Source organism: Erpetoichthys calabaricus, chromosome 3 (genome assembly GCF_900747795.2).
Source record: "Erpetoichthys calabaricus chromosome 3, fErpCal1.3, whole genome shotgun sequence".
In the NCBI taxonomy this organism is placed as follows: Eukaryota; Metazoa; Chordata; class Cladistia; order Polypteriformes; family Polypteridae; genus Erpetoichthys; species Erpetoichthys calabaricus.
Genome location: NC_041396.2, coordinates 275,287,683 through 275,308,620, shown reverse-complemented (window position 1 = coordinate 275,308,620; position 20,938 = coordinate 275,287,683). Strand labels below are relative to the sequence as shown.

The 20,938-nt window shown below is 40.8% G+C and overlaps 1 protein-coding gene across 1 annotated transcript in view; it reads left to right on the top strand.

Annotated features, from left to right (window-relative positions):
• Positions 1-17,417: 17,417 nt before the first annotated feature.
• Positions 17,418-20,938, top strand: part of tnfsf12 (TNF superfamily member 12) — an 81,326-nt gene continuing 77,805 nt past the window's right edge. The window contains exon 1 of the mRNA XM_028798348.2: positions 17,418-18,000. Within this exon, the coding sequence (XP_028654181.1) occupies positions 17,830-18,000 (171 nt within the window). The 5' untranslated portion in view covers positions 17,418-17,829. The remainder of the gene's footprint in view (positions 18,001-20,938) is intronic.

The window sequence follows — 20,938 nt, the reverse complement described above, 5'->3', positions numbered from 1 at the left end:
TACTCCTCCTCCAGCCCATTCCTGATACAGCCCACGATAGCAGTGTCATCAGCGAACTTTTGCACATGGCAGGACTCCGAGTTGTATTGGAAGTCCGATGTATATAGGCTGAACAGGACCGGAGAAAGTACAGTCCCTTGTGGCGCTCCTGTGTTGCTGACCACAATGTCAGACGTGCAGTTCCCAAGACGCACATACTGAGGTCTGTCTTTAAGATAGTCCACGATCCATGCCACTAGGTATGAATCTAATCCCATCTCTGTCAGCTTGTCCCTAAGGAGCAGAGGTTGGATTGTGTTGAAGGCGCTAGAGAAGTCTAGAAACATAATTCTTACAGCACCACTGCCTCTGTCCAAGTGAGAGAGGGATCGGTGTAGCATATAGATGATGGCATCTTCCGCTCCCACCTTCTCCTGATATGCAAACTGCAGAGGGTCAAGGGCGTGTTGAACCTGTGGCCTAAGGTGGTGAAGCAGCAGCCTGAAACATAATTCTTACAGCACCACTGCCTCTGTCCAAGTGAGAGAGGGATCGGTGTAGCATATAGATGATGGCATCTTCCGCTCCCACCTTCTCCTGATATGCAAACTGCAGAGGGTCAAGGGCGTGTTGAACCTGTGGCCTAAGGTGGTGAAGCAGCAGCCTCTCCATGGTCTTCATTACATGTGATGTCAGAGCAACAGGCCGAAAGTCATTCAGCTCACTAGGACGTGATACCTTTGGGACTGGGGTGATACAAGATGTTTTCCAAAGCCTCGGGTGACAGACTTGGGTAGATTGATGGCAGATGAAATTTAATGGAAGTAATAGTAAAGTATTACAAGGAGAAAGTAGAAATCTTAGACTTGAATGTACACTGAGAGGTCTGAAACTTGAAAGTACGCTGCATGAGAAAGAACTGGGAGTCACAGTGGACTCATCACTATCTACATGAAGACAGAAGCTATCAAGAAGGCTAACAGAATGTTTGTTCATATATCACAATGTGTGGAGTACAAAGTCAAGAGAGGTTAGGCTTAAGTTATATACTGCACTAGTGAGGTCTCACCTGGAGTACTGTGTGAAAGTGTGGTCTCCATGATACATAAAAAGACATAGCAGTGCTAGGGAGAGTCCAAATGAAAGAGACTTGGCTGATTCAGGACTGAGAGGTATGAGCTGTGAGGACATTGAAGGAGTTCGAACTTTTCAGTTTAAGCAAAGGGAGAGATATCCGAAGTTTTTCAATTTATGAAAGAAATTAGTGGATCCTGACCATTACTTTAAAATAACAAGGACAAGGAAACTTACTAAAGGATATTGCACAAATGTTCTCCAAGCAAAGAACTGTATTCACATGGAGTAAATTAATAGGTAATGTGATAGACAGTAGGACTTTCAGGACCTTCAGATCTTGACTCAACGGAATTTTGAGCAGTCCAGAAATTAAAAGGATGGACGAGCTTGTTGGGTTAAATGTCATGTTCTGATCACAACTGTTCTAGGGTTCTATACACAATATAGCTGCAACCATCTATAAACTTCACAAAACGGTGGCAAACACAGAAAAACATAAACGCAAGATGGAGCTACTGTGGTGTCTCCAGTAGAATGATAAAATAACACCTTCAAAAACACTTGTGAGAGGTCCAAAATGATACTAAATAATTCTGAAACTAAAAAAACAAGATTCATGACGTGTCAGCAAAAATGGTCAGCCAATTGTCACTATTTTTTTAAAGGCATCCTTACACTCCATCTGGACTGGCTGCTTTATGGACATTGACTTGTTTAAAAATCTGATTCACAACATCCTCAGCAACAGAAAGGATGAAAGTGAGTAGAGAAAGCCTTACATTCATCTAGTAGAGTATGTGTGGAAGCGACTGGATTAGACTTTATCTTACAAAGTGTAAGCATTTGCACGTTCTGTGTAAGAGATCAGACAAACAACAATAAAGAGTTGGGGCACCATTCTGGTGATTCCATATAAATGAAATAAAATAAAATGAAAGAAAATGTATAGTAAATGTGCAGATGTCTTTTCAGACCCGAGTTCTCAAAGTGATCTGAACTACAGTATAATGGTGGATCTTCTGGCTTTAAGGACTTCCAGCAGGAAGAGGCGAGTCCAGGTTGGTGGACACCAGAAGTGATGTGAGTTATGGTAGAGTTGTTAATCTTCTAGTCTGCAGAAGGAAGTAGAGTAGAGAAATTTTTTACAGAGCGCTAACCCTTGGAGCGACAGGTTATTACCATTACTAGAGCACTTAAGCTGTCCCTAATGCCCACACGTGTGCCTCCTGTCATATCCACTGTGCATCAGGAGTGCGGCTGTAGTCAGTTTCTAGCTTATTTCAGCGTTAACTTTAATTATTTTTTAGGTGGAATGGTGGCTCTGTTTGTAAGAATCTATGCTAGTATCTACAAGGTTGCCGATTCAAATACCATCACTGCCACAAGGGATCCTTCTTCATTGGGCCTTTGAGCAAGGCCCTTAACCTCAAAATTGCTCCAGGGGCCTCTGTATAATGGCTGACCTCCAAAGGTCGTGTGAAAAGACAATTTCTTCTTGGGGAAGAACAAACTAGAACAAATAAAAGATTCTGTCATGTGAAAAGTAAATACTACCCCCATCAGTTCTGTGCTTTTACATGCCAGGTCATAGCTAACATCAATTTATACCTCGACAAATCCTGAAAGGTGATATGTCTAATCTCATAGAACAGAGGACAGATTTTACTTCATCATTATTTATCAACAAGAAATATTCCAACATAATGAAGCAATGCATGAATAAGCAAGTACAGCTCAGGATTCAGTAGCTTAGTAGTAATCACAAGAAGCATGAATTTATGAGTGTCTCGCATCACATTGGAGAAATTTTGGTTGATCCCTCCTAGAAACACTGCTTTAGTGAAATGATGTTTGAGGCCATTCATTTTTGCAGAATATCTCAGTGGGGTTAAGTTCTGAACTTTGACTTGGAAATTTCCAAAATGGTGATTCTTTCCTTTTTCAGTCATTTGGTTGTAGATTTAGAGATCCTCTTAGGACCTCTGTCCTTTGTCTGCCAAGCTTTAGCTGTCAGAGAGATAGCCTCACACTTTTCTCTAGAATAAAGATGAATTAATGATTGCAAATTCTCCACATTCCATAGTTGCAAAGAAAGCCCAAATCTCCATTTCTCCACCATGGTGCCTGACAGCTAGTATGAGGTTCTTGTAGTGATTCAGTGTATTAAGTTTTCACCAAACACCATGTCGGATGGAAAAGGGCCCAATGTTTTCTTGCTTTATTGATCCACAATACTTAGAGAAGAAGCATCTGCCTATACCCCTGTTGGAGCGGATGGGGATTGAGGAGTTTGAAACACAGCAGATTGAGCTCAAAACATGGTCACTGTGGACATGTAAATTCAGGGAGCTCAGCGAAACACTTGAAAACACTCACCCTGAGCAAGCAGCATCCATTATGGCCTGGTGGGAGAGTTTCATGGACAAATTCTAATGTTTGAAAGAGATGACCTTAGCTGTAAGCACTGCGTTTAGATGCATGTATATGTGCAAACAGATTTTTTCACACAAGGAGACAGTGTTGAGTTGATATAGCAGCTGACTTACAACAGATCATTCAGAAGCATGTGGGCAGCTCAAATTAACCTCCCATAGGGTAGGCATCACATAACTAAGCCCTGAACAGTGACCACACTGAAACTGCAAGTCCAATTTAGTGCAAGTGCCTATAAGCTCTGGCCCATAATGGAGCCATTTGTATCAGGCTAGCCACACAATGTAGCAGAACCAATTAACCCAAGACAATTTTAAACAGTCAATGAAGATCTTCTCTTCTAAAGACAAACAAATTTATTTAAATAGATTTTAATGAGAAATACATTTATTTAAGAAGACAGGAAATAGTAAAAATAATTTAAAATGCTTAAAAGGTAATTGGTTCCAAAATGACAAGTGCATTGGTAGTGACAAGTGCATTAAGAAAAAGATGAACTCTGCCAACAGAGTCATATATTTGTTATCTTATATGAGCACAAGAAGGCCAAGGACAAAACAGTGAATCCCCTGTTCAAGGATATCTACATAAAAAAAATGAGAAAATTCCAGAAAGCAGCTACATTGCTAAAGAAAGCCTTAATTTACAAGAAACGAAACTTGCACTTGCTCAAGTTTTAATAAGAGTAAGCTCAGCAATTCGTTGTTATGATTCATACAGAAATTCTCGATGGTTCTCATGCCACAAATACGTACATTTAAAAATCTTTAGATAAAAAGAAGATCAAAAACATCCAACACTTTTTAAGTAAACAACATGTTAATCTTGAAAGCCTTCCATGGGAAGAACAATCCTGTTGTGGGACAGACTGGTATTCCCCACTTTTCATTTGCCTTCGCACACAAGTCCTTTTCTTAAGCTACCAGACCCTCATAACTTCAAGTGTCCATTGTCCTCACAGGGTCTCTCTTTATAATGCCGATTTTGGGTCTCATCTGATAAGACTGGTCAATCACAAGCAAATAAAATCCAGAGATGTCTTCATAATGCACCATTTAAACTCTTGGTCAGTGAACAAAGAGCCAGAGCTCAACCATTGGCAACCTTGATGGCCAATCTTTGCATCATCTCTCAACCAAAAGGTTTTGCTTATGTGCAGCCAAGAAACCTATGGTATAACTTCTTACTCCTCTCATAATGATCTTTTGGAAGCATTAGATCTTTTCTTCTGCTGACCTGGCCATAACTTCTCCACAGCAAGACCCCGTTGCCTAAGCTGTAGCTGGAACACAGAATTGAAAGGTTCCTTTCACTCTGACTGGAAGACCCTTCATAATGGGGTTGGATGTGGCTACCCAGCAAAGTAAGGCATGGGGCACAAGCAAGAGAAACCGAATGTACAGCAACAGGTGTATCTTGCTTTTGACAGGAGTTGACTGCCCAGCAGATTTTTTTGCAAGTAAAAGAGGACCATGATGTATGAAACTTGCAGAGAAACTGTATTACTCATGACCACAAGGTGCAACCAAAACAAAGAAGGAGAAGAGCTTCTGAACAAAGAAAGAAAAAGTGCACTGAACTTCATTCCACATGTGCCAAAGCAGGCCGACTGCTGAAGGAACGGGACAAAGCATTGCCCACACCTGGCATTAACATCAACCAAACCATAAGCAGAGCAAAGCAAAGTAAATTCTATTTATAAAACATTATTGTGTTAACTAAAGTGCTGTACATAGACAAGGTAAGAGGCGAGGAAAAGGACAACAAAGTTACAAACCATATGATCATTAAAATAGAAATACAGTATTAAGAAAGCAAAAGTATAAAAAATCTGCATCCAGATAGACTCAATAGTTAATGAGTCCACATTCAAATAATAGTAATAGACAGAGCAGCTCTAATATTTAGGGTTAGCCTGTTCCATGATCTTGAGGTGATGACTGCAAAGGCCCAATCCTCTTACATTTTAAAAAGGACTGAGTTTTTTAAAAATAACTAACATGATGACCGCAATGACCTGGTGTTTGAGTAGGGGCAGAGCAAGTCCACAATGTAAAGTATAGTAAAGCCATTAGAAGCTTTAAAAACAGCTGGAATTGTAAAAGCAGTGCTAATGCTTGTATTGCGTCATCTGTTGGAATGACAACTGCAATGCATTTTATTACTAAAAATGTTTGCGATGTTTTGGAATGACACACACGTCTTTTGTAGTGAGAACTCAGGTGCATGTATGTGCCATCTTGTGGCTGTGGTTGAGTGTGAGCAGAGTGGACTGCTCCATACACACACACACACGCACACACACACACACAGATCTTTCATTTATATATGTCTAATTACTAATATGTATAATCTAATGTCATACCATATGCATTATCCTTATTGCTATATTTCATTTATTTGCACAAGTTTATGTCTGATGGCTGTGTTCTTTGTTGATGTGTTTTTAATGTTACATTTAATGTTACGTTATGGTCTTTCTGTAAAACCTGCTGACAAACTAAATTTCCCTCTTTGGACAATAAAGTTAAATTAAATTCCATTATTTGGAATGCAGATATCTAAATCCATTTAATCATGCAAGAGAATCAATGAGTGGCCCCAATCCAAGGTTTTTACAGCCTTGTGCCTGATGCTGCTATGCTAGGCCCTGGCTCCCCATCACCCAGGACTACAAAGACGATTTGACAATGTTATATTATTATTATTATTATTATTATTATTATTATTATATTCTCAGTCATCCAAACCAATTTTACAATGACAATTGACAATTTAGGAAGGAAACATTAGAAAAGCCAAGGTTATTCTGTTAGGGATTATCTCAAGATGCCATGACTTAAGGCTGTGTTGATCCTTGTGGAATAAAATGCATTTATTCTATTTTTAGAAAATATAGTTCATCTCTAGCCAAAATGAAGAAAGAGGTACTAGAGGGTTGGTTCAAGGATTATACCAGACATGTACCAAAGCCAACTACACTGGAGCGATCATTACTAGAAACTCCTGACGTGACTGATAAAGAGGATGAAGGTCTACTGATGTGCCAAAGGCATCTGATGAGAAAGAGTGATTTGAAGGCAAAGCCACAGTATGTGACACTTCTCTCAAGAAGGCATTGAGTCTTTAGTACATTTTAGATATTGTGATCTGTACAGAGTATGAGATTAAACTGTGTTAATCCACGTATAACAAACATTGAGGAGAATGTGTTGAATTCTAAGTGGAGTGTTTTTCTGCTTTTCGTTTGTGACACTGAGTAAAAGACATTTCTTTCAGAGTTATTTTACAGAGTATAAAAGCAAGCTGTTTTATAAACATTGATAGAATTCTGAAATGCCTTCCAAGCCTGCAGTGTTGTCCAATAATAAGGTCTGTATAGTAGATAAAGGAGCAAATTCCAGGAATATTTGACCCAATGTGTGAAAGAAAGTATAGTTACAAGTGAGAGAGTGGTCTCTGGGGTAATAGAAAGCATTCATTGTGGGTGGCAAGTGTGGACTTTAAACAATTTCTAATCAGAAAAAATGTATTGAATGGGGCGTCATCAGTAGGAACTGATATCTGAATATAATAAGACTTTTGCATAATGCTCAGGGAGTAAAATAAAAGTAACATGTAATGACCTCAGGAAGTCACCTACTATTGGGTTCTGTTTCTGGTTCTTTACTTGGCGTGAATATTGTGAGGCATGCTTCTTTCTCTGCTGCAAACTCTGACAGATATGTGAGGAGGATATCCTCCGTTATTGAAGAGCGGGTTTCCTGAGATCTTCATTGTGGAAGTCTGTTTTATAAATACAGAGAAGATGGGAGAGCTCTAAATATCCTAGCACAGGGTCACGGGGGTCTGCTGGGGCCAATCCCAGCCAACACAGGGCGCAAGGCAAGAAGAAACCCCGGGCAAGGCGCCAGCCCACCGCAGGGCACACACACACACACACACCCACACACCAAGCACACACTAGGGACAATTTAGGATCGCCAATGGACCTAACCTGCATGTCTTTGGACTGTGGGAGGAAACTGGAGTTCCCGGAGAAAACCCACGCAGACACGGGGAGAACATGCAAACTCCACACAGGAAGGACCTGGGAAGCGAACCCGGGTCTCCTAACTGCGAGGGCAGCAGCACTACCACTGCACCACTGTGCTGCCCATAATATAATATAATATAATAAATAATATATATATATAATATAATATTAATATAATATAATATAGACTCTGTAGTAGACTATAATATAATACTACCATCATTTCTACTTTGCTACAGCACCCTCTTCAGTATCACAATATTTGCAGTCAAGTTTCGCCCACCAACATCAAAAAGGTGGCTTGAGAATGGAAATCAAAAGGCAATGGCGGGAAGTTTTTGGTGCTGGTCATGCCAGTTACAGACTCATTTAATAAAGTGGTAGAATTCAAGAAGAACTTCTAACAAATATTGAAAAAAAGCAAATGAAAAGCAAAAACAAGTAGTGTGACCTTACACTTGTTTGTTCAATACAGCCTGTGTTTGGCTTATTGTAGTGAGATCCTGCAGCGTTGTGTTGCGTTATCTGTTGTTTATCTACTCTCAGGGACATTAGTTGAGAAGTAAAAATAATGTGCCCTTTATTTGTATTGTAATCATCCATTGCCCAAATGAAAATCCAGGGCATCCTTTTTAAATTTAATTCTTCACAGTTGGGTAATATGCGTATTGTTATACATATTGCAAATTTCACTGCCATTCCAAAAATAATGTTTTCAAATAATATAGTGTCTTAAACTGAGATTGAATTTCAGTAGGCAAACTCTGCACTGAAACTGCACTTCTTAGTGCTTTAGAATGGATGATAAACCCTGTGGTGGACTGGCACCTTGATGTCGTTGAGATAAGCCCCAGGCCCCAGGACTCGCTGTATGAAACTGTAACCCGTTTAATGTTCCTGCTTATGACTTTCTCAGGCAGCATAGAGCACAAGTTAAGACACCCAGTGTAAACTGGGCTCCCACTGGTCCATCGCAGGTCATGCACTCAGACTCATTTGGACTGAACTGATTTAGAGTTGTGAATTATCGAAACTTGTGCATTCTTGGCATGAGGCAGAAAATCAGAGTAGCCGGGGTAAACCCACACAGACACTGGAAGACTGTGCACAGACAGTGACTGGGTTGGGACTTAAACTCCAGTTTGTGAAACTTTGGTAATACTTTACAATAATGACTGTGTTGATACATACATTAATGTGTCCATTTCCTAATTGTCAATAATTACCAAGTAAGACACCATAATGCAGATTGTGTTGGTAATATTTGATACTTTATGAGGCCACCCTGTCTCATTATGTTTTCATTGTTCTAGATTATTATTCCTTCATGAATATTATTAGAAATTCAAAATGCTACTTCTGTCACATGTACAGAGTACAGTGGAATTCTTACTTGCATGAAGTAATCAACATGTTAACACATTGCCACTCTCCAATGCCATGATCAGTGAATATTGTATTATATTATACAGGATTATATTATCCATCCTGCCATTCATTTTCTGATCCTACTCATTTCATAAGGGTCACTGAGTGCCAAAGATCTCTTCCAACAGCTGCAACATGGGAGAAAACCTAGATGAGAAGCGGGGTCTAAGGGGGCACACTGTCTATAATTTGACTCATCCATAGCATATCTTACATTTACATGTGTAGGATGGCACAGTAGTAGCACTGCTGCCTCACAGTAAGGAGACCACAGGTCATATCCCAGGTCCTTCCTGCATGGAGTCTGCATCTTCTCCCCGTGTCTGCATGGTTTTCCTCCAACAGTTCAACAGCATATAGGTTAGATGGATTGACAGTAGTAAATTGGCCCTATAGTGTGGTTGAGGTTAGTGTGTGTCACCTTGCGATGGACTGGCATCCTGTCCAGGGTTTGTCCTTTCCTTGCAACCTATGCTAGCTGGGATAGTTCTGTTCAGGACTAAGCAGGTTAGACAATGACTGATGACATTTACATGTATTAATTTAGTAAATGATTTTACAAAGCAACTTACAAATGAGGTCATCATGATCAAGTCAACATCAGTTAGGGATCTGTTTTGAAACAACTGCTACAAGACTAGGGCACAAAAATTCACCGAAACAAGTGAAAAAAATGTTCTAAAACTGACACTGCAAGTAAGCAACCATTGAACCAATTAAACCACAAGATAACTGGGCCATAAGTATAAAAAGAGCATTGCATCAGAAGCAATTAGCAATTAGGAAGATTTAAACTAACAGGAAAGTTTTTAAATGCTTCTTAAATACACTGAGGGAGTTAGCTGTTCAGATAAATGTGGGCATCTTATTCTGCCAGAGGGGAGCTACAAAAGAAAAGACTCTGCATTGAAATTTGATGTAATGTGGAGGTGGTATCACCAAACATCATTCATTAGTTGACCTGAATGGTCGAGAAGGAGCATAGGACCTAATGAGAGCCTCAAAATAAGAAGATGCTGAACCAATGACTGATCTCTAGACTAGCATCAATGACTTGAGCATAATATGTGTTACCATCTGCAGCCAGTGGAATGTCCTAAAGAAAGGAGTAACATGTTTCAGTCTTGTGGTTGACTGAACATACCCGTACCCCTACCAGTAAGAAGTTACAGCTGTCAAGTGCTGTAATCAGTCCCTGGACAGGAAGCTAGGGTTGCATACTCTATCAGACATGATCTGATCTTATGGATGTTACACAATGAATCTGCATAAACAGGAGATTTAGGATGTTGCCATGTGATCACTGAAATTCAGCTGGTCATCACCCTAAGGTTATGTAGTAACTTGGTAGGTCCTAATAATAATGAGCCAAACTCTACAGAAAGGTTATTTTCAATCAAAACACTCACTGGAATGATGAGTGCTCAGTCTTCGATGGGTGGAGCTGGAGATGGTGTTCCTTCATCCAAGCTTCAAAGTCACTAAGTCATGTTGAGATTCTACCTGAAACTGTGTTGTCTTCCAGAGAGACTGACAGGCAGTGCAGTGACAATGGAAGCCATGACACTTGATAATAGGACACTGTGAAGAGGTGTGGAAAGAGTGTGGCTCCAGCACTGAGGGATGGGAATAGATGATATAGTGGTAGCTGTAACCAGCCATAGTGTACCAACAATGGTCAGCAGAGCCATCTTGGTGGAATAGCCTAAACTGAAGCTGGCTAAATCATGACTGATCAGATTGTTCTTCAGAAGAAAAGAAGAAACGTTGTTAAAGACAGCTCAGTCAATAAGAAAGAAGGCACAGGACCGGTAATGGGGCAGCTAGTGTCAGAGAGTCCAGAGAAACTAGAAAATGTTTGGCTATGAGATGGAGGGATCAGACTAACTGGCTGTGGTGGTGAGTACTGGCCTCTCATAGCTGTCACCTTTTCACAAAGTAAGGTAGCAAAGTTAGCAACAGTCAAAGATGTTGGAAGTGGAGGTTGTGGAGGAGAGTGGAGGACAGATACTCCTAACCCTGTCCTGGAAAAAGATTACTTTGGTGTCAGTAGAGACTGAAAAGAAACAGGATAAAAGATTGATACTTCCCAAGAGAAGCTGATGCCTTAAACCTCCACCATTTCCCTTCAGCTATCCTAAAACTGATCTATTGAATACTTCAGAGAGCCATTGACAGGAGGGCCTTTCACCTGCAAGCCTGAAAAAGAAGAAGACAGATAGTATTAAGACATGAGGACAGAGTTGAAAACAAGATATTAGTAGCAGCATTAAATATCGAGTGAGCAGAAGAGAACAGGAGGAGCAAAGGCAGAGGTGGCTAGGAAAGAGAAAGGGTGAGGAGGTGATGAAAGAAGGATACAAGGGGAGGAATGACAGAGTCGAGTATTGAGAAGCTAAAACTGTGAAAACGTGAGTCAAGGAGCAACGGTTATATTTGTATTGTTTTGGTTACATGACAGAGCAAGGTCCAGACTTTTGCAAGTTTTGTGAGTGTGTGGGATGTACAGCCAAGGGGAAGAAGATAGATAGATAGATAGATAGATAGATAGATAGATAGATAGATAGATAGATAGATAGATAGATAGATAGATAGATAGATAGATACTTGTCTGTCACAGGCCCAGTGAGGCTTTATGCAGGCATATTGCTCTTGGTATAAAGAAACCCCAGTCACATTTATGACACACTTTTGCTGAATAATTCATTGGTGGAAAGTCCTCAGTGTTGGTGTGTCAGAGAGAGGATGTGTGGCATTGTTCATAATGGAACTCAGCTTTGTTTTAATTCTCTCCTTTGCTATGACCTTTAGGGCATCCAGAGTGGGTTCCATAACTGAGCCTGGTCTTTTCATTAGCTTTTTGATTCAGTGGCCTCTCTTGAAGTGATGTTATCTAGGACACCATAGGCTCATCCACTGGCAAATCTCTGAGTTTACTCCATAATAGGGATGGCTGGATGGTATTGAAGGTGCTTGAGAAACATTAAAAAAACATAATCCTCACAGTGCTGTCAGCTTTGTCCAGGTGATAATAAGCCTTGTGGAGCAGGCAGATAATTGCATCCTCCACACCAATCTTTGTCTGACAGACAAACTTTAGTAGGTCCAGGTGGTCTAGGATAGGAGATCAAGGAAGTCAGTAGAATGTAGATGTTCAGGTCCAAGAGGATTAGAAGTGGATTGCTGTCATCTGGGATTAATGAGAACACTACTTCCAGTTTGACAAGAAAGCTCCTTAATTGACATGAAGGACAATAAATGACAAGACTGTAATGTTAATAGGATATGAGACAGTGATTGCGTGGTACACAAAAGCAGTAAAAGGTTTAAAATTCCAGCGTAACTTCTGTGGGTTGTAGGAAAAAACAGGAATACCAAGAGAAGCAAAAATTCAACCTTGAGAAACAGAAACCATACTTATAAAATACAGTAGCCTATAAGACACGGAAAGACACTGCCAGTTTAAAGGAACAAAATACTGGAAAAAAGGTGTGTCCATCAGATTTTCCACATTATACAAATTCAAAAGTTCAAAGCCGATTCAAAAATTAAAAATACATAAGTACATTATCAAATTCACAGATCGCATTGAAAAAATGAAGTTGGAATCCTAACGACGATTCTCAAGAATAGGAAGACGCGTTTAGACATAAGCTCATTGCTGCCATCTAGAGGAGAATAATGAAATATACACTCATCGTTTTCAACGATATTCGATTGTTGGTTCGCAAGATTCGATGCGTATCCCCGCAACATTCAGCGCAAAGTAGAAATCATTAGGACAGACTTAAAATAATCCGTTCACTTAACTTGCACGTCTTCAGGACGAGGGACGAAAATCAGAGCACCTGCAGAACACCCTCGTGTGCAGGAACAGAACCTGTAAACTTCACCAAGATAGTAGCTGGGCTGGACTCTGAAGCCATTCATATAGAGCTGTGAGCTGTGAGGTGAGCGCTTAATGTCACACCACTGAGCCGTTAATCGTGAGAATGAATAAATACTACTGCATGATTTGAGGACTGACAGATAACGCTGCTGAGCAACTGAACACCTCTTAGGGTGAAAGAGACAGAGAAGCCGATGTTAAAAGAATATAATAATAATTCATTACATTTATATAGCGCTTTTCTCAGTACTCAAAGCGCTATCCACACAGGGAGGAACCGGGAAGCGAACCCACAATCTTCCACAGTCTCCTTACTGCAAAGCAGCAGCACTACCATTGCGCCACCTGTGAGGACAATAATAATAATAATAATAATAATAATAATAATAATAATTCTATTTATAGGCACCTTTCCCATGCTCAAGGCCCTTCACAGAGTCTCAAAAATAACAGCATGATATATGTAACATTGGATGCAAATATGTTGTGCATAGGACACTAAAACAGATAAAAACTGGATATACAGAGCATTATCCATCCATCCATTTTCCAACCCGCTGAATCCGAACACAGGGTCACGGGGGTCTGCTGGAGCCAATCCCAGCCAACACAGGGCACAAGGCAGGGTGCCAACCCACCGCAGGACACACACAAACACACCAAGCACACACTAGGGCCAATTTAGAATCGCCAATCCACCTAACCAGCATGTCTTTGGACGGAAACTGGAGTGCCCGGAGGAAACCCACGCACACACAGGGAGAACATGCAAACTCTACGCATGGAGGGCCCGGGAAGCGAACCCGGGTCCCCAGGTCTCCCAACTGCGAGGCAGCAGCGCTACCCACTGCGCCACCGTGCTGCCCTACATAGCATTAATAAGAATAAAAGGCAACAAATCAAAGTAAAATACTAAATTCAATACTAAAAGAAAAGCCTGAACAAATAACATCATTAGTGATATAACAGACACACACAAATTATCCTTATGGACAGAGAGGTGAACTGAAAGAACAGGAAAAATGTCAGGTTAAGTTAAAGCCTTCCTGAACAGATGAGTTTGATTTTGTTTTATAAATGAATGAATGGAGTCAGCTAATCCAGTTCATTTCAGGAAGTCATTCCAAAATCAGGATGCTATACTGCTGAAGGCCTCATCACCCATAGAGTACAAGTTATTGTGGGCACAACAAGACTGACAGAATCAGAAGACTTTAGTGGGCAAACAGGAGTGTAGTGAGGTCACAAGTGCTATGCTGGTTCTTCATTGAGAATATCCAGTAGGGAAAGAAGTGCAATGATCCAAGATGAGGTAAGGAACATTGAGGGAGACAGGAGGAGAGCAAGAGGTAACAATTTAGGGAGCCTGGACAAGAGAGGACCTCCCTCAGAGGAAATCTCATGGGCGGACCTATGAAAGATTGGAACTATTTCGTATTTCATTCCTGTTGCAGGCAGTTTGCATTAGGAAGTTGCACAGCTGGGGTGGGAAGGAGAGTTCACTATGGAAGCTGTATGGTGGGAGAGGAACTCATTCTTTTAGATTGCAAGGCAGCGTTAACCCAGGACAGATTCAGGTGGCACCAGGACAAAGTTTTCTTAGTCCTTGCAGACATTTTGGAGAGGGTTAGAAGGAAGAAACACCAACCTACTGCCAAGGCCTTAAGCACCATTGCCTTCATCAAAGAAAGAGCCAGTCTTACAGCCCCTAGCCCAGTAATATAGAACCTGCTGTGTTCAGCCAAGGAATGGGAGCTAAGGATGGCCTTGGGGAGGAAACTACAGTTCCCTGAAGCAGATCTGTTGATTAGCTTGACACCAGATGTAGTCGTATGGACTGCTGAGTAAAAGAAGATCATGTTAGAGCTGACAATACCTCGGGAGGAAGGTTGTGAAGATTCAGCTCACAGGACGTGCAGCAAGAACCAAACACTGGTGCAAGTTTGAAAAGATAAAGGCTGGCAGACATGCCATGGAATTGGGGTGCAGAGGTTTCCCTATAAATCTACTCTCTACATATAAAATCCTAAGCTTAAAAGGGCAACGATTTTGTGCAACACTTTTATGTGATGTTTTTATGTCACGTTTCTTGTCACGCATTAAATTGGGCTTATTTTAAAACCTGCATACATATGTTTGGCGTCATTCTTTTCAGAATTTATCGAACTTTAATGTGATGCTGTTAGATTTTCAGATTCGTGTTCCATTTTTAAATTATAAACTAAAAAATACAAGAACTCATGTCCGGCGAGATGAGACTTTGTACCAAAAGATTTAGCCATGCCCGGGGCCGGAAATAAAATACAAAGAGTAGGACAGCTGCTGTACAGGCTTTTAAATGTTCATAGTGCTGCGTGAGATGCAGATCACGTGGCATGGCACCAGCAGCAAGCCAGCAGCTGATTGGGCAAAGAGGAGGTAAAAAAAAACTGTATTTGTTTCCCATTGTATCACCGTTTAAGAGGGGGTTTTGGAGGAGCAACCGCATCTCCTTGGGGTGTGTTCAGCTCCCCTCTTCACAACGCCAGTGGCAGAGACGCGAAGTGGCTGGTGCATAGCACAGGCTGCTGGGGGGGTTGGTGAACAAAGCGAGCAGGGGGTGAACCCTCTAGTATATACTGTATATATATATATATATATATATATATATATATATATATATATATATATATATTATAAAGTCAATGTATTATTTTTTTGCTTCATGTCTTCAAAAAAATTTTAAGTTTCACAGTATGAAGCATTACACATATGTTTTCTTTTCATTTCAAAATTCAAACCTGTACAAAAACCAACTCCTCAAAGTCTACATCTGAATTAAAGCGCAGCACTTTCTTACATAGCAATGTCATATTTCTCCACCCTGCCAGCCCACCAGACCACATCAGTCCTTCAGTCCCTTCCACTTCCCTTGCACACATGCTGCCTTTCTGTACATTGTGTGTAATCAAATTTCCCCTCGCCTTCACATATTTACAACTAATTTTGTAATCCTTACAATACAGACAGATATGTTAAAAGTACGTTTTCATATCTGAGCAAATATTTGTGCGGTCATTATCAATTTCTAATTTCAAATTGGTACTTAATTGAGTGTACTGATTCTAATACACATAAATGCGTTGAGCGCATTTAGCTGGCAGTGTTTAAGTAATAAGGCTTAGCTTTGGGTTTTTGAGTTAGTATTAGGGAAACGTATTCGGGTTAACATTTTCATATAACTTTAAAATTTACGCATTGCAAACACATTGTTCTTATATATAAAGCAGAAACTCATACGTTGAATTTACTTATAAAAAGGGCAGGCAAAAAATGCCTTCATTTTAAAAACAAAACACACATTTTTTAAGAAAATGAAATCGCGAGTTACTCGTTATTAATCGGTCTTATTTTTTTATAGCTCACTACACAAAGCACACTGGAAAACAAGACAGAGCAGTAAGGTCACAGAAGACACAGGAGAGATGGCGATTAAAATGCAGAAGAGAAAATAACAGGCTTTGTTCGGTGTCATCATTTGTATTTTCCTTTTGCACGTGAGGGTCCTTTAAATGTGCTCACCTCTTGGAGTTTCGCCTGCAGACTTAAATGGGGCGCAAATGAGTGGAATGTGCATTTCCAAATGTCCGCTACCCGGGAGTCACTTTTTAACGGACGCATTATCTGAAGATCTTAACGTGTGTGGAGTTTGAATACACCTATTTATGCAAATAACGCCATTATCCGAGGTGACTTATAAGGTCGGGGCACGGTGCCACTTTGTACTGCTCCTCTCAACGGCCTCCATTTATGAATTTGTTGAACCCGGTTATCCCAGTTAATAGGTCGTTCAAATGCCGGAGCTCTTTCCGACAACGCGGTTTAGAGCAATGGAGCAAACTCGCCTGCTTAGACCTGACTCTCCGCTCACAGTAGGGGCTCGTTATGTTGAGGTGCTTAGACAAAAAAAATGTTGAACAGCCTTTTTAGTTCTGCCTTGAAGTCGGAATTAAGCAACCACAACGAGGGTACATCAATTCAGCAAGTTAAACTGCTCGTTTTCCGTACTTGTAGGAGGTCTTGAGGGTCCCAGTATTGAGGAGCTCACCTGTTGCGGATGTGAAGCGCTTTCGGATCTCTTGCAAAAACGCATATATCATGTCGTCACTACAGATAGCACAATAGGCGACAAAAATGAAAGAATTCTGAAATAATAAAATCAGTTAATATAAAAGTGTAACCTTAAAAATCAGATATAGAACTACGAGATTTTCCAAAGCCGATTTATCCTGCGCAGGGTCGAGGAGGGGCTGGAGCCTATCCGAAGGGCTTAATGGACCGTAAGAATTCACTTCTAGCCGAGCGTTCGGTTAGACTAAAACTCTGAACGGCCTCGCCACCCCATAATTAAACAACCAGGCTCAACATTAACACGAAGCCGCTGGCTGCATTGCCGTTTAAAGTTAAGTTTGTGATTTTTTTTTTTCGGAAACTGATGAACTGTACGCGTGCTCTTAGCTTTACACTTTTGATTTAGCACCTACGCATGCGGGACTTGGGCTGCAGTTTCCTATCCCGCGGCGTCCGTCCGGCCGGGTTCACTCAAACAGCGCCACCGGACTTTTCGTACTGTAAGAGCGAGCGCGGAAAAGGGGCGGTGAAAAATCTGAAAGGAAGTGAAGATTTCGAGATCGCTGATTAGGGTTAAAGGAAAAAAGGGGGGCTCGTGATAAAGGATGACTAACACGTAATAATTGGCAGATTGTTTTTGTTTATGGCCAACTCGCTCTGCAAAGCCAAAAGAATGAAAGGTGGAAAGGCAGAGCGGGTTTGAAGTTGCTTTTCTTTACAGGACAAAACAAAAAAAAAAAATTGCTTAATTTTCTCTGGGACGCTAGATTGTTACGATTTTTCGTTTTCTGCAGCTGCACCTCCGTCTGCAATAGGAAGATCATGGGAGGAGGACTCCTGGAGCGCAGGCTGAAATGATTACGGCGCCTGGAGGAAAATGCGACTGCTCCTTCGGCAGACGAAACCCCGGCGAGCCGGGATCTGGGTTGTCTTCGCTGTGCTAGCAATTTCGGTGGCATTGCTGAGCCTCTTCGTGGCCGCCTGTTCACTGGGACAGACTCGCACTCTGTCCCAGTCGTTCCAGACTCTGCAGGACCGCCTGTCCGAGGTAGGGCACAGAAAGCTGTGGAAGGCATTAAAGCCAGCATCTGCCAGCACGCCTGGCTTTTTTGTGTTCATGAAACATACTAAAGTGTTACACTGCATCATTCATTAATTTTCTGAATTCACTGTTTCATTTGAGGATGTATGGGATGTCGGAGCCTAACACGATCGCGACGAGAAAAGGGTAGGAAGGGACAATAGTCGGTCCGTGCCATGCGTCAGCATCGGACTCCAGCCAGTTGGTGCCGTGCGTCATCTGTGGACAACATTTATTTTTCTGTAATGCCGTGTCGCAGACGCCTATCCAGACGGGACGCCGGTCGGCCAGTCTGTCGCGCGGCACACTTGTACGCACACACTGCGCTGGCCTTGTCACCAAATGAATGCGCGTCGGTGATCACTTGTGCAGCATTTGCGTGATTCGAATACACTGGGCGTTCGGAGCTTGATACACAAGGCACAGAAGCGCTTCTTCATTTTTCATTGCCCTGAAACTAAAGAATAAAAAAATATGCTGCAAAAGGAGGCGCGATCTGCTTTCCCTTTTTGTGAGACCTGCATATATCGCAAATATTTAGAACAAGGGCTTTATTTCAAGTACTATTTAATCTGAAATGGCAGCAGTTCATATTTGTACAGTAACCTGCCTAATACTCGGTTTCCGGTTTATTAATTTTCCTAGCTGCCACTTGTTTGTTTACCATGGAACTTATTTGCATGCACTTGTTATTAGTAAGTCCGTTTGGAGAAAAGCGCCCGTTATATAATCCGATTCAAAAGTAAACTCGCACGTATACACTATTAAAAGTCCTCGTTCTTTAATGACAATTATTTAGATGGTTCAGTTCCGCATATAATGACTGATTGACAAAGAACAATTTCATTCTTGGAGTAGTTGTTTGTATATGAAGTTGGTTCTTTAGGCTTTGGAAAATTTTCGTAATATATACAAAAACAAAAACTTTAATGATTAGCCGTCAGCTAGCAGGATACTAACAAATCAAGAAAATCAGAACTCAGCCATTGTATACAGCAAGAACTCTTAGTATTTCATAAATTTGTTACCATCTATTCATGGTTAATTATGGAACCAGATACTGATCTAAATAAATAAAGGGTCTTGCTGGGACCTCATGTGAATGATTTATTTGGGAATCAAAAAGTGGCATCACTCTGAAGAACCACTTTGGCCCCTTTTACTTGTAAGAGTACACTCTTAAAAATGCTGGTTCTTTAATGGTACTTTATGGTTCTTCACTGCGTTGTGTGGTTCCTTGTTGAACCTTTGCTTAACGAAACACAATTTCATTCTGGGAAGAATTCTTTGCATTGGTTCTTTGTGCTTTGAAAAAGATATGAATATGCAGAAAAAAAATGAAATCTTTCATTTTTGTTAGGTTACCTAGCAGGACAGTAACAGATTAAGTAAACCTGGACATAGCCTTTGTTACTGTATACAGCAAGAGTCCTTTTAAAATTATAACCCATTAGTATTTCACAAATCTTGGTTATTTACTATATATTATGCACCTAAATAAATAAAGGTTCTTTCTGGAATGTTCATGTGAAGGGGTCTTTTGGGAGCTGAAAATGGTTCCCCAATGACATCTCCCTGAAGAATCACTCCGGCACTTTTATTTTTAAGAGTGTGTTTGACTGAACTGTGCAAGTATCTGATGACCAAAATCCAATCTGTCATATCCTCAGCAAAAAGTCTGTGCAGACTTTGGTTACTGAGAAAGTGATTTGTCTCACTCTTCCATGAATATTTGGTAAGAGCCTGTGTATGTCCCACTTAAGAAGAGCTTTCACCACCAAAAGAAAGAAACAATCACATGTTGCTTATCTCACTGGTGGTGCTGTGGGTAAAGCAGATGCCTCATGGATTCCGTGTTCTGTGTTTGTATCCTTGTGTGTAGAGTCTGCATGTTCTCCCTGTCTCTGGGTAGCATACTGTTCCTAAAGATATACAAATGAAGTTACTCTGTGGTTGCTAATTAACTGTACAGTCTGTGTGAGTGGGTCATGAGGTGGACTCCAGTACTATCAGGATATTCTTGCCTCCCCAGTGACTCTGAATTGAGTTAAGTAGCTTTGACAATGTTAGATGCTTTCTTGTGTTGTCAATATGTCATGGAAGGGCCACTATTCATTACACTAGGAGGATTTGTTCTGCCCAGCCAGTATCCGGGTCATAAGTTGCTGTCTCTCGGGTATTCATAGTCAGTTTGTTGTTTTCCTGTTGAGTGCATAAACAAGCAGTTGAATAAAAGAGCATTTCCTTAGCTGTTGTGGCTATAGGAGATTGAAATGCAGGTGCTTACCTCCCTTACTTTTCTGTGGGCTTCTCCCTACAGTTGAAAGGGTGATATGAGAAGATAAAAAAAATATTCAGTGTGGGTGTGAGAGAGTGGACCCCAAGATGGACTGGTGTCCAGTTCAGGGCCGAGTCCTGTCTGAAGCCTGATGCTGCCTGGATGATACTTAAGCACCCAGTGTTGGAAAAGTGAGCTCAGTAAATTTGTCAAGAAATGGTATTACGATTAACCACAGTAGAGTGCCATTTTAGAATTGATATTTTTAAGAGTGCATGCACAAACAACCACTTAATTTTGCGGAGGGTTCTTTGCATAACATTTTTTTTTTCTTTTGTGGTTTGTAAAACGGAAAGCCCAAAACAGAAATCTTTAATGTGTTTCAATCAACCTAATCATACGCCTGTGTTATTTTAAAATCATGAACTTGTTGCATTTCACAAACCTATTTACTCTTCATGGTCATTTATGGAACTTGTTACAGCTTTAAATAAATAAAGGGCTCTTTCTGTAACCTTCATGTGGATTGTTCTTTTGGGAACCAAAAATGGTTCCCCTATGGCACCACTCCGAAGAGCCTCTTTGGCATCTTGAAGTGTGTGAATGTACTCCTGTTGAATCTGGGCT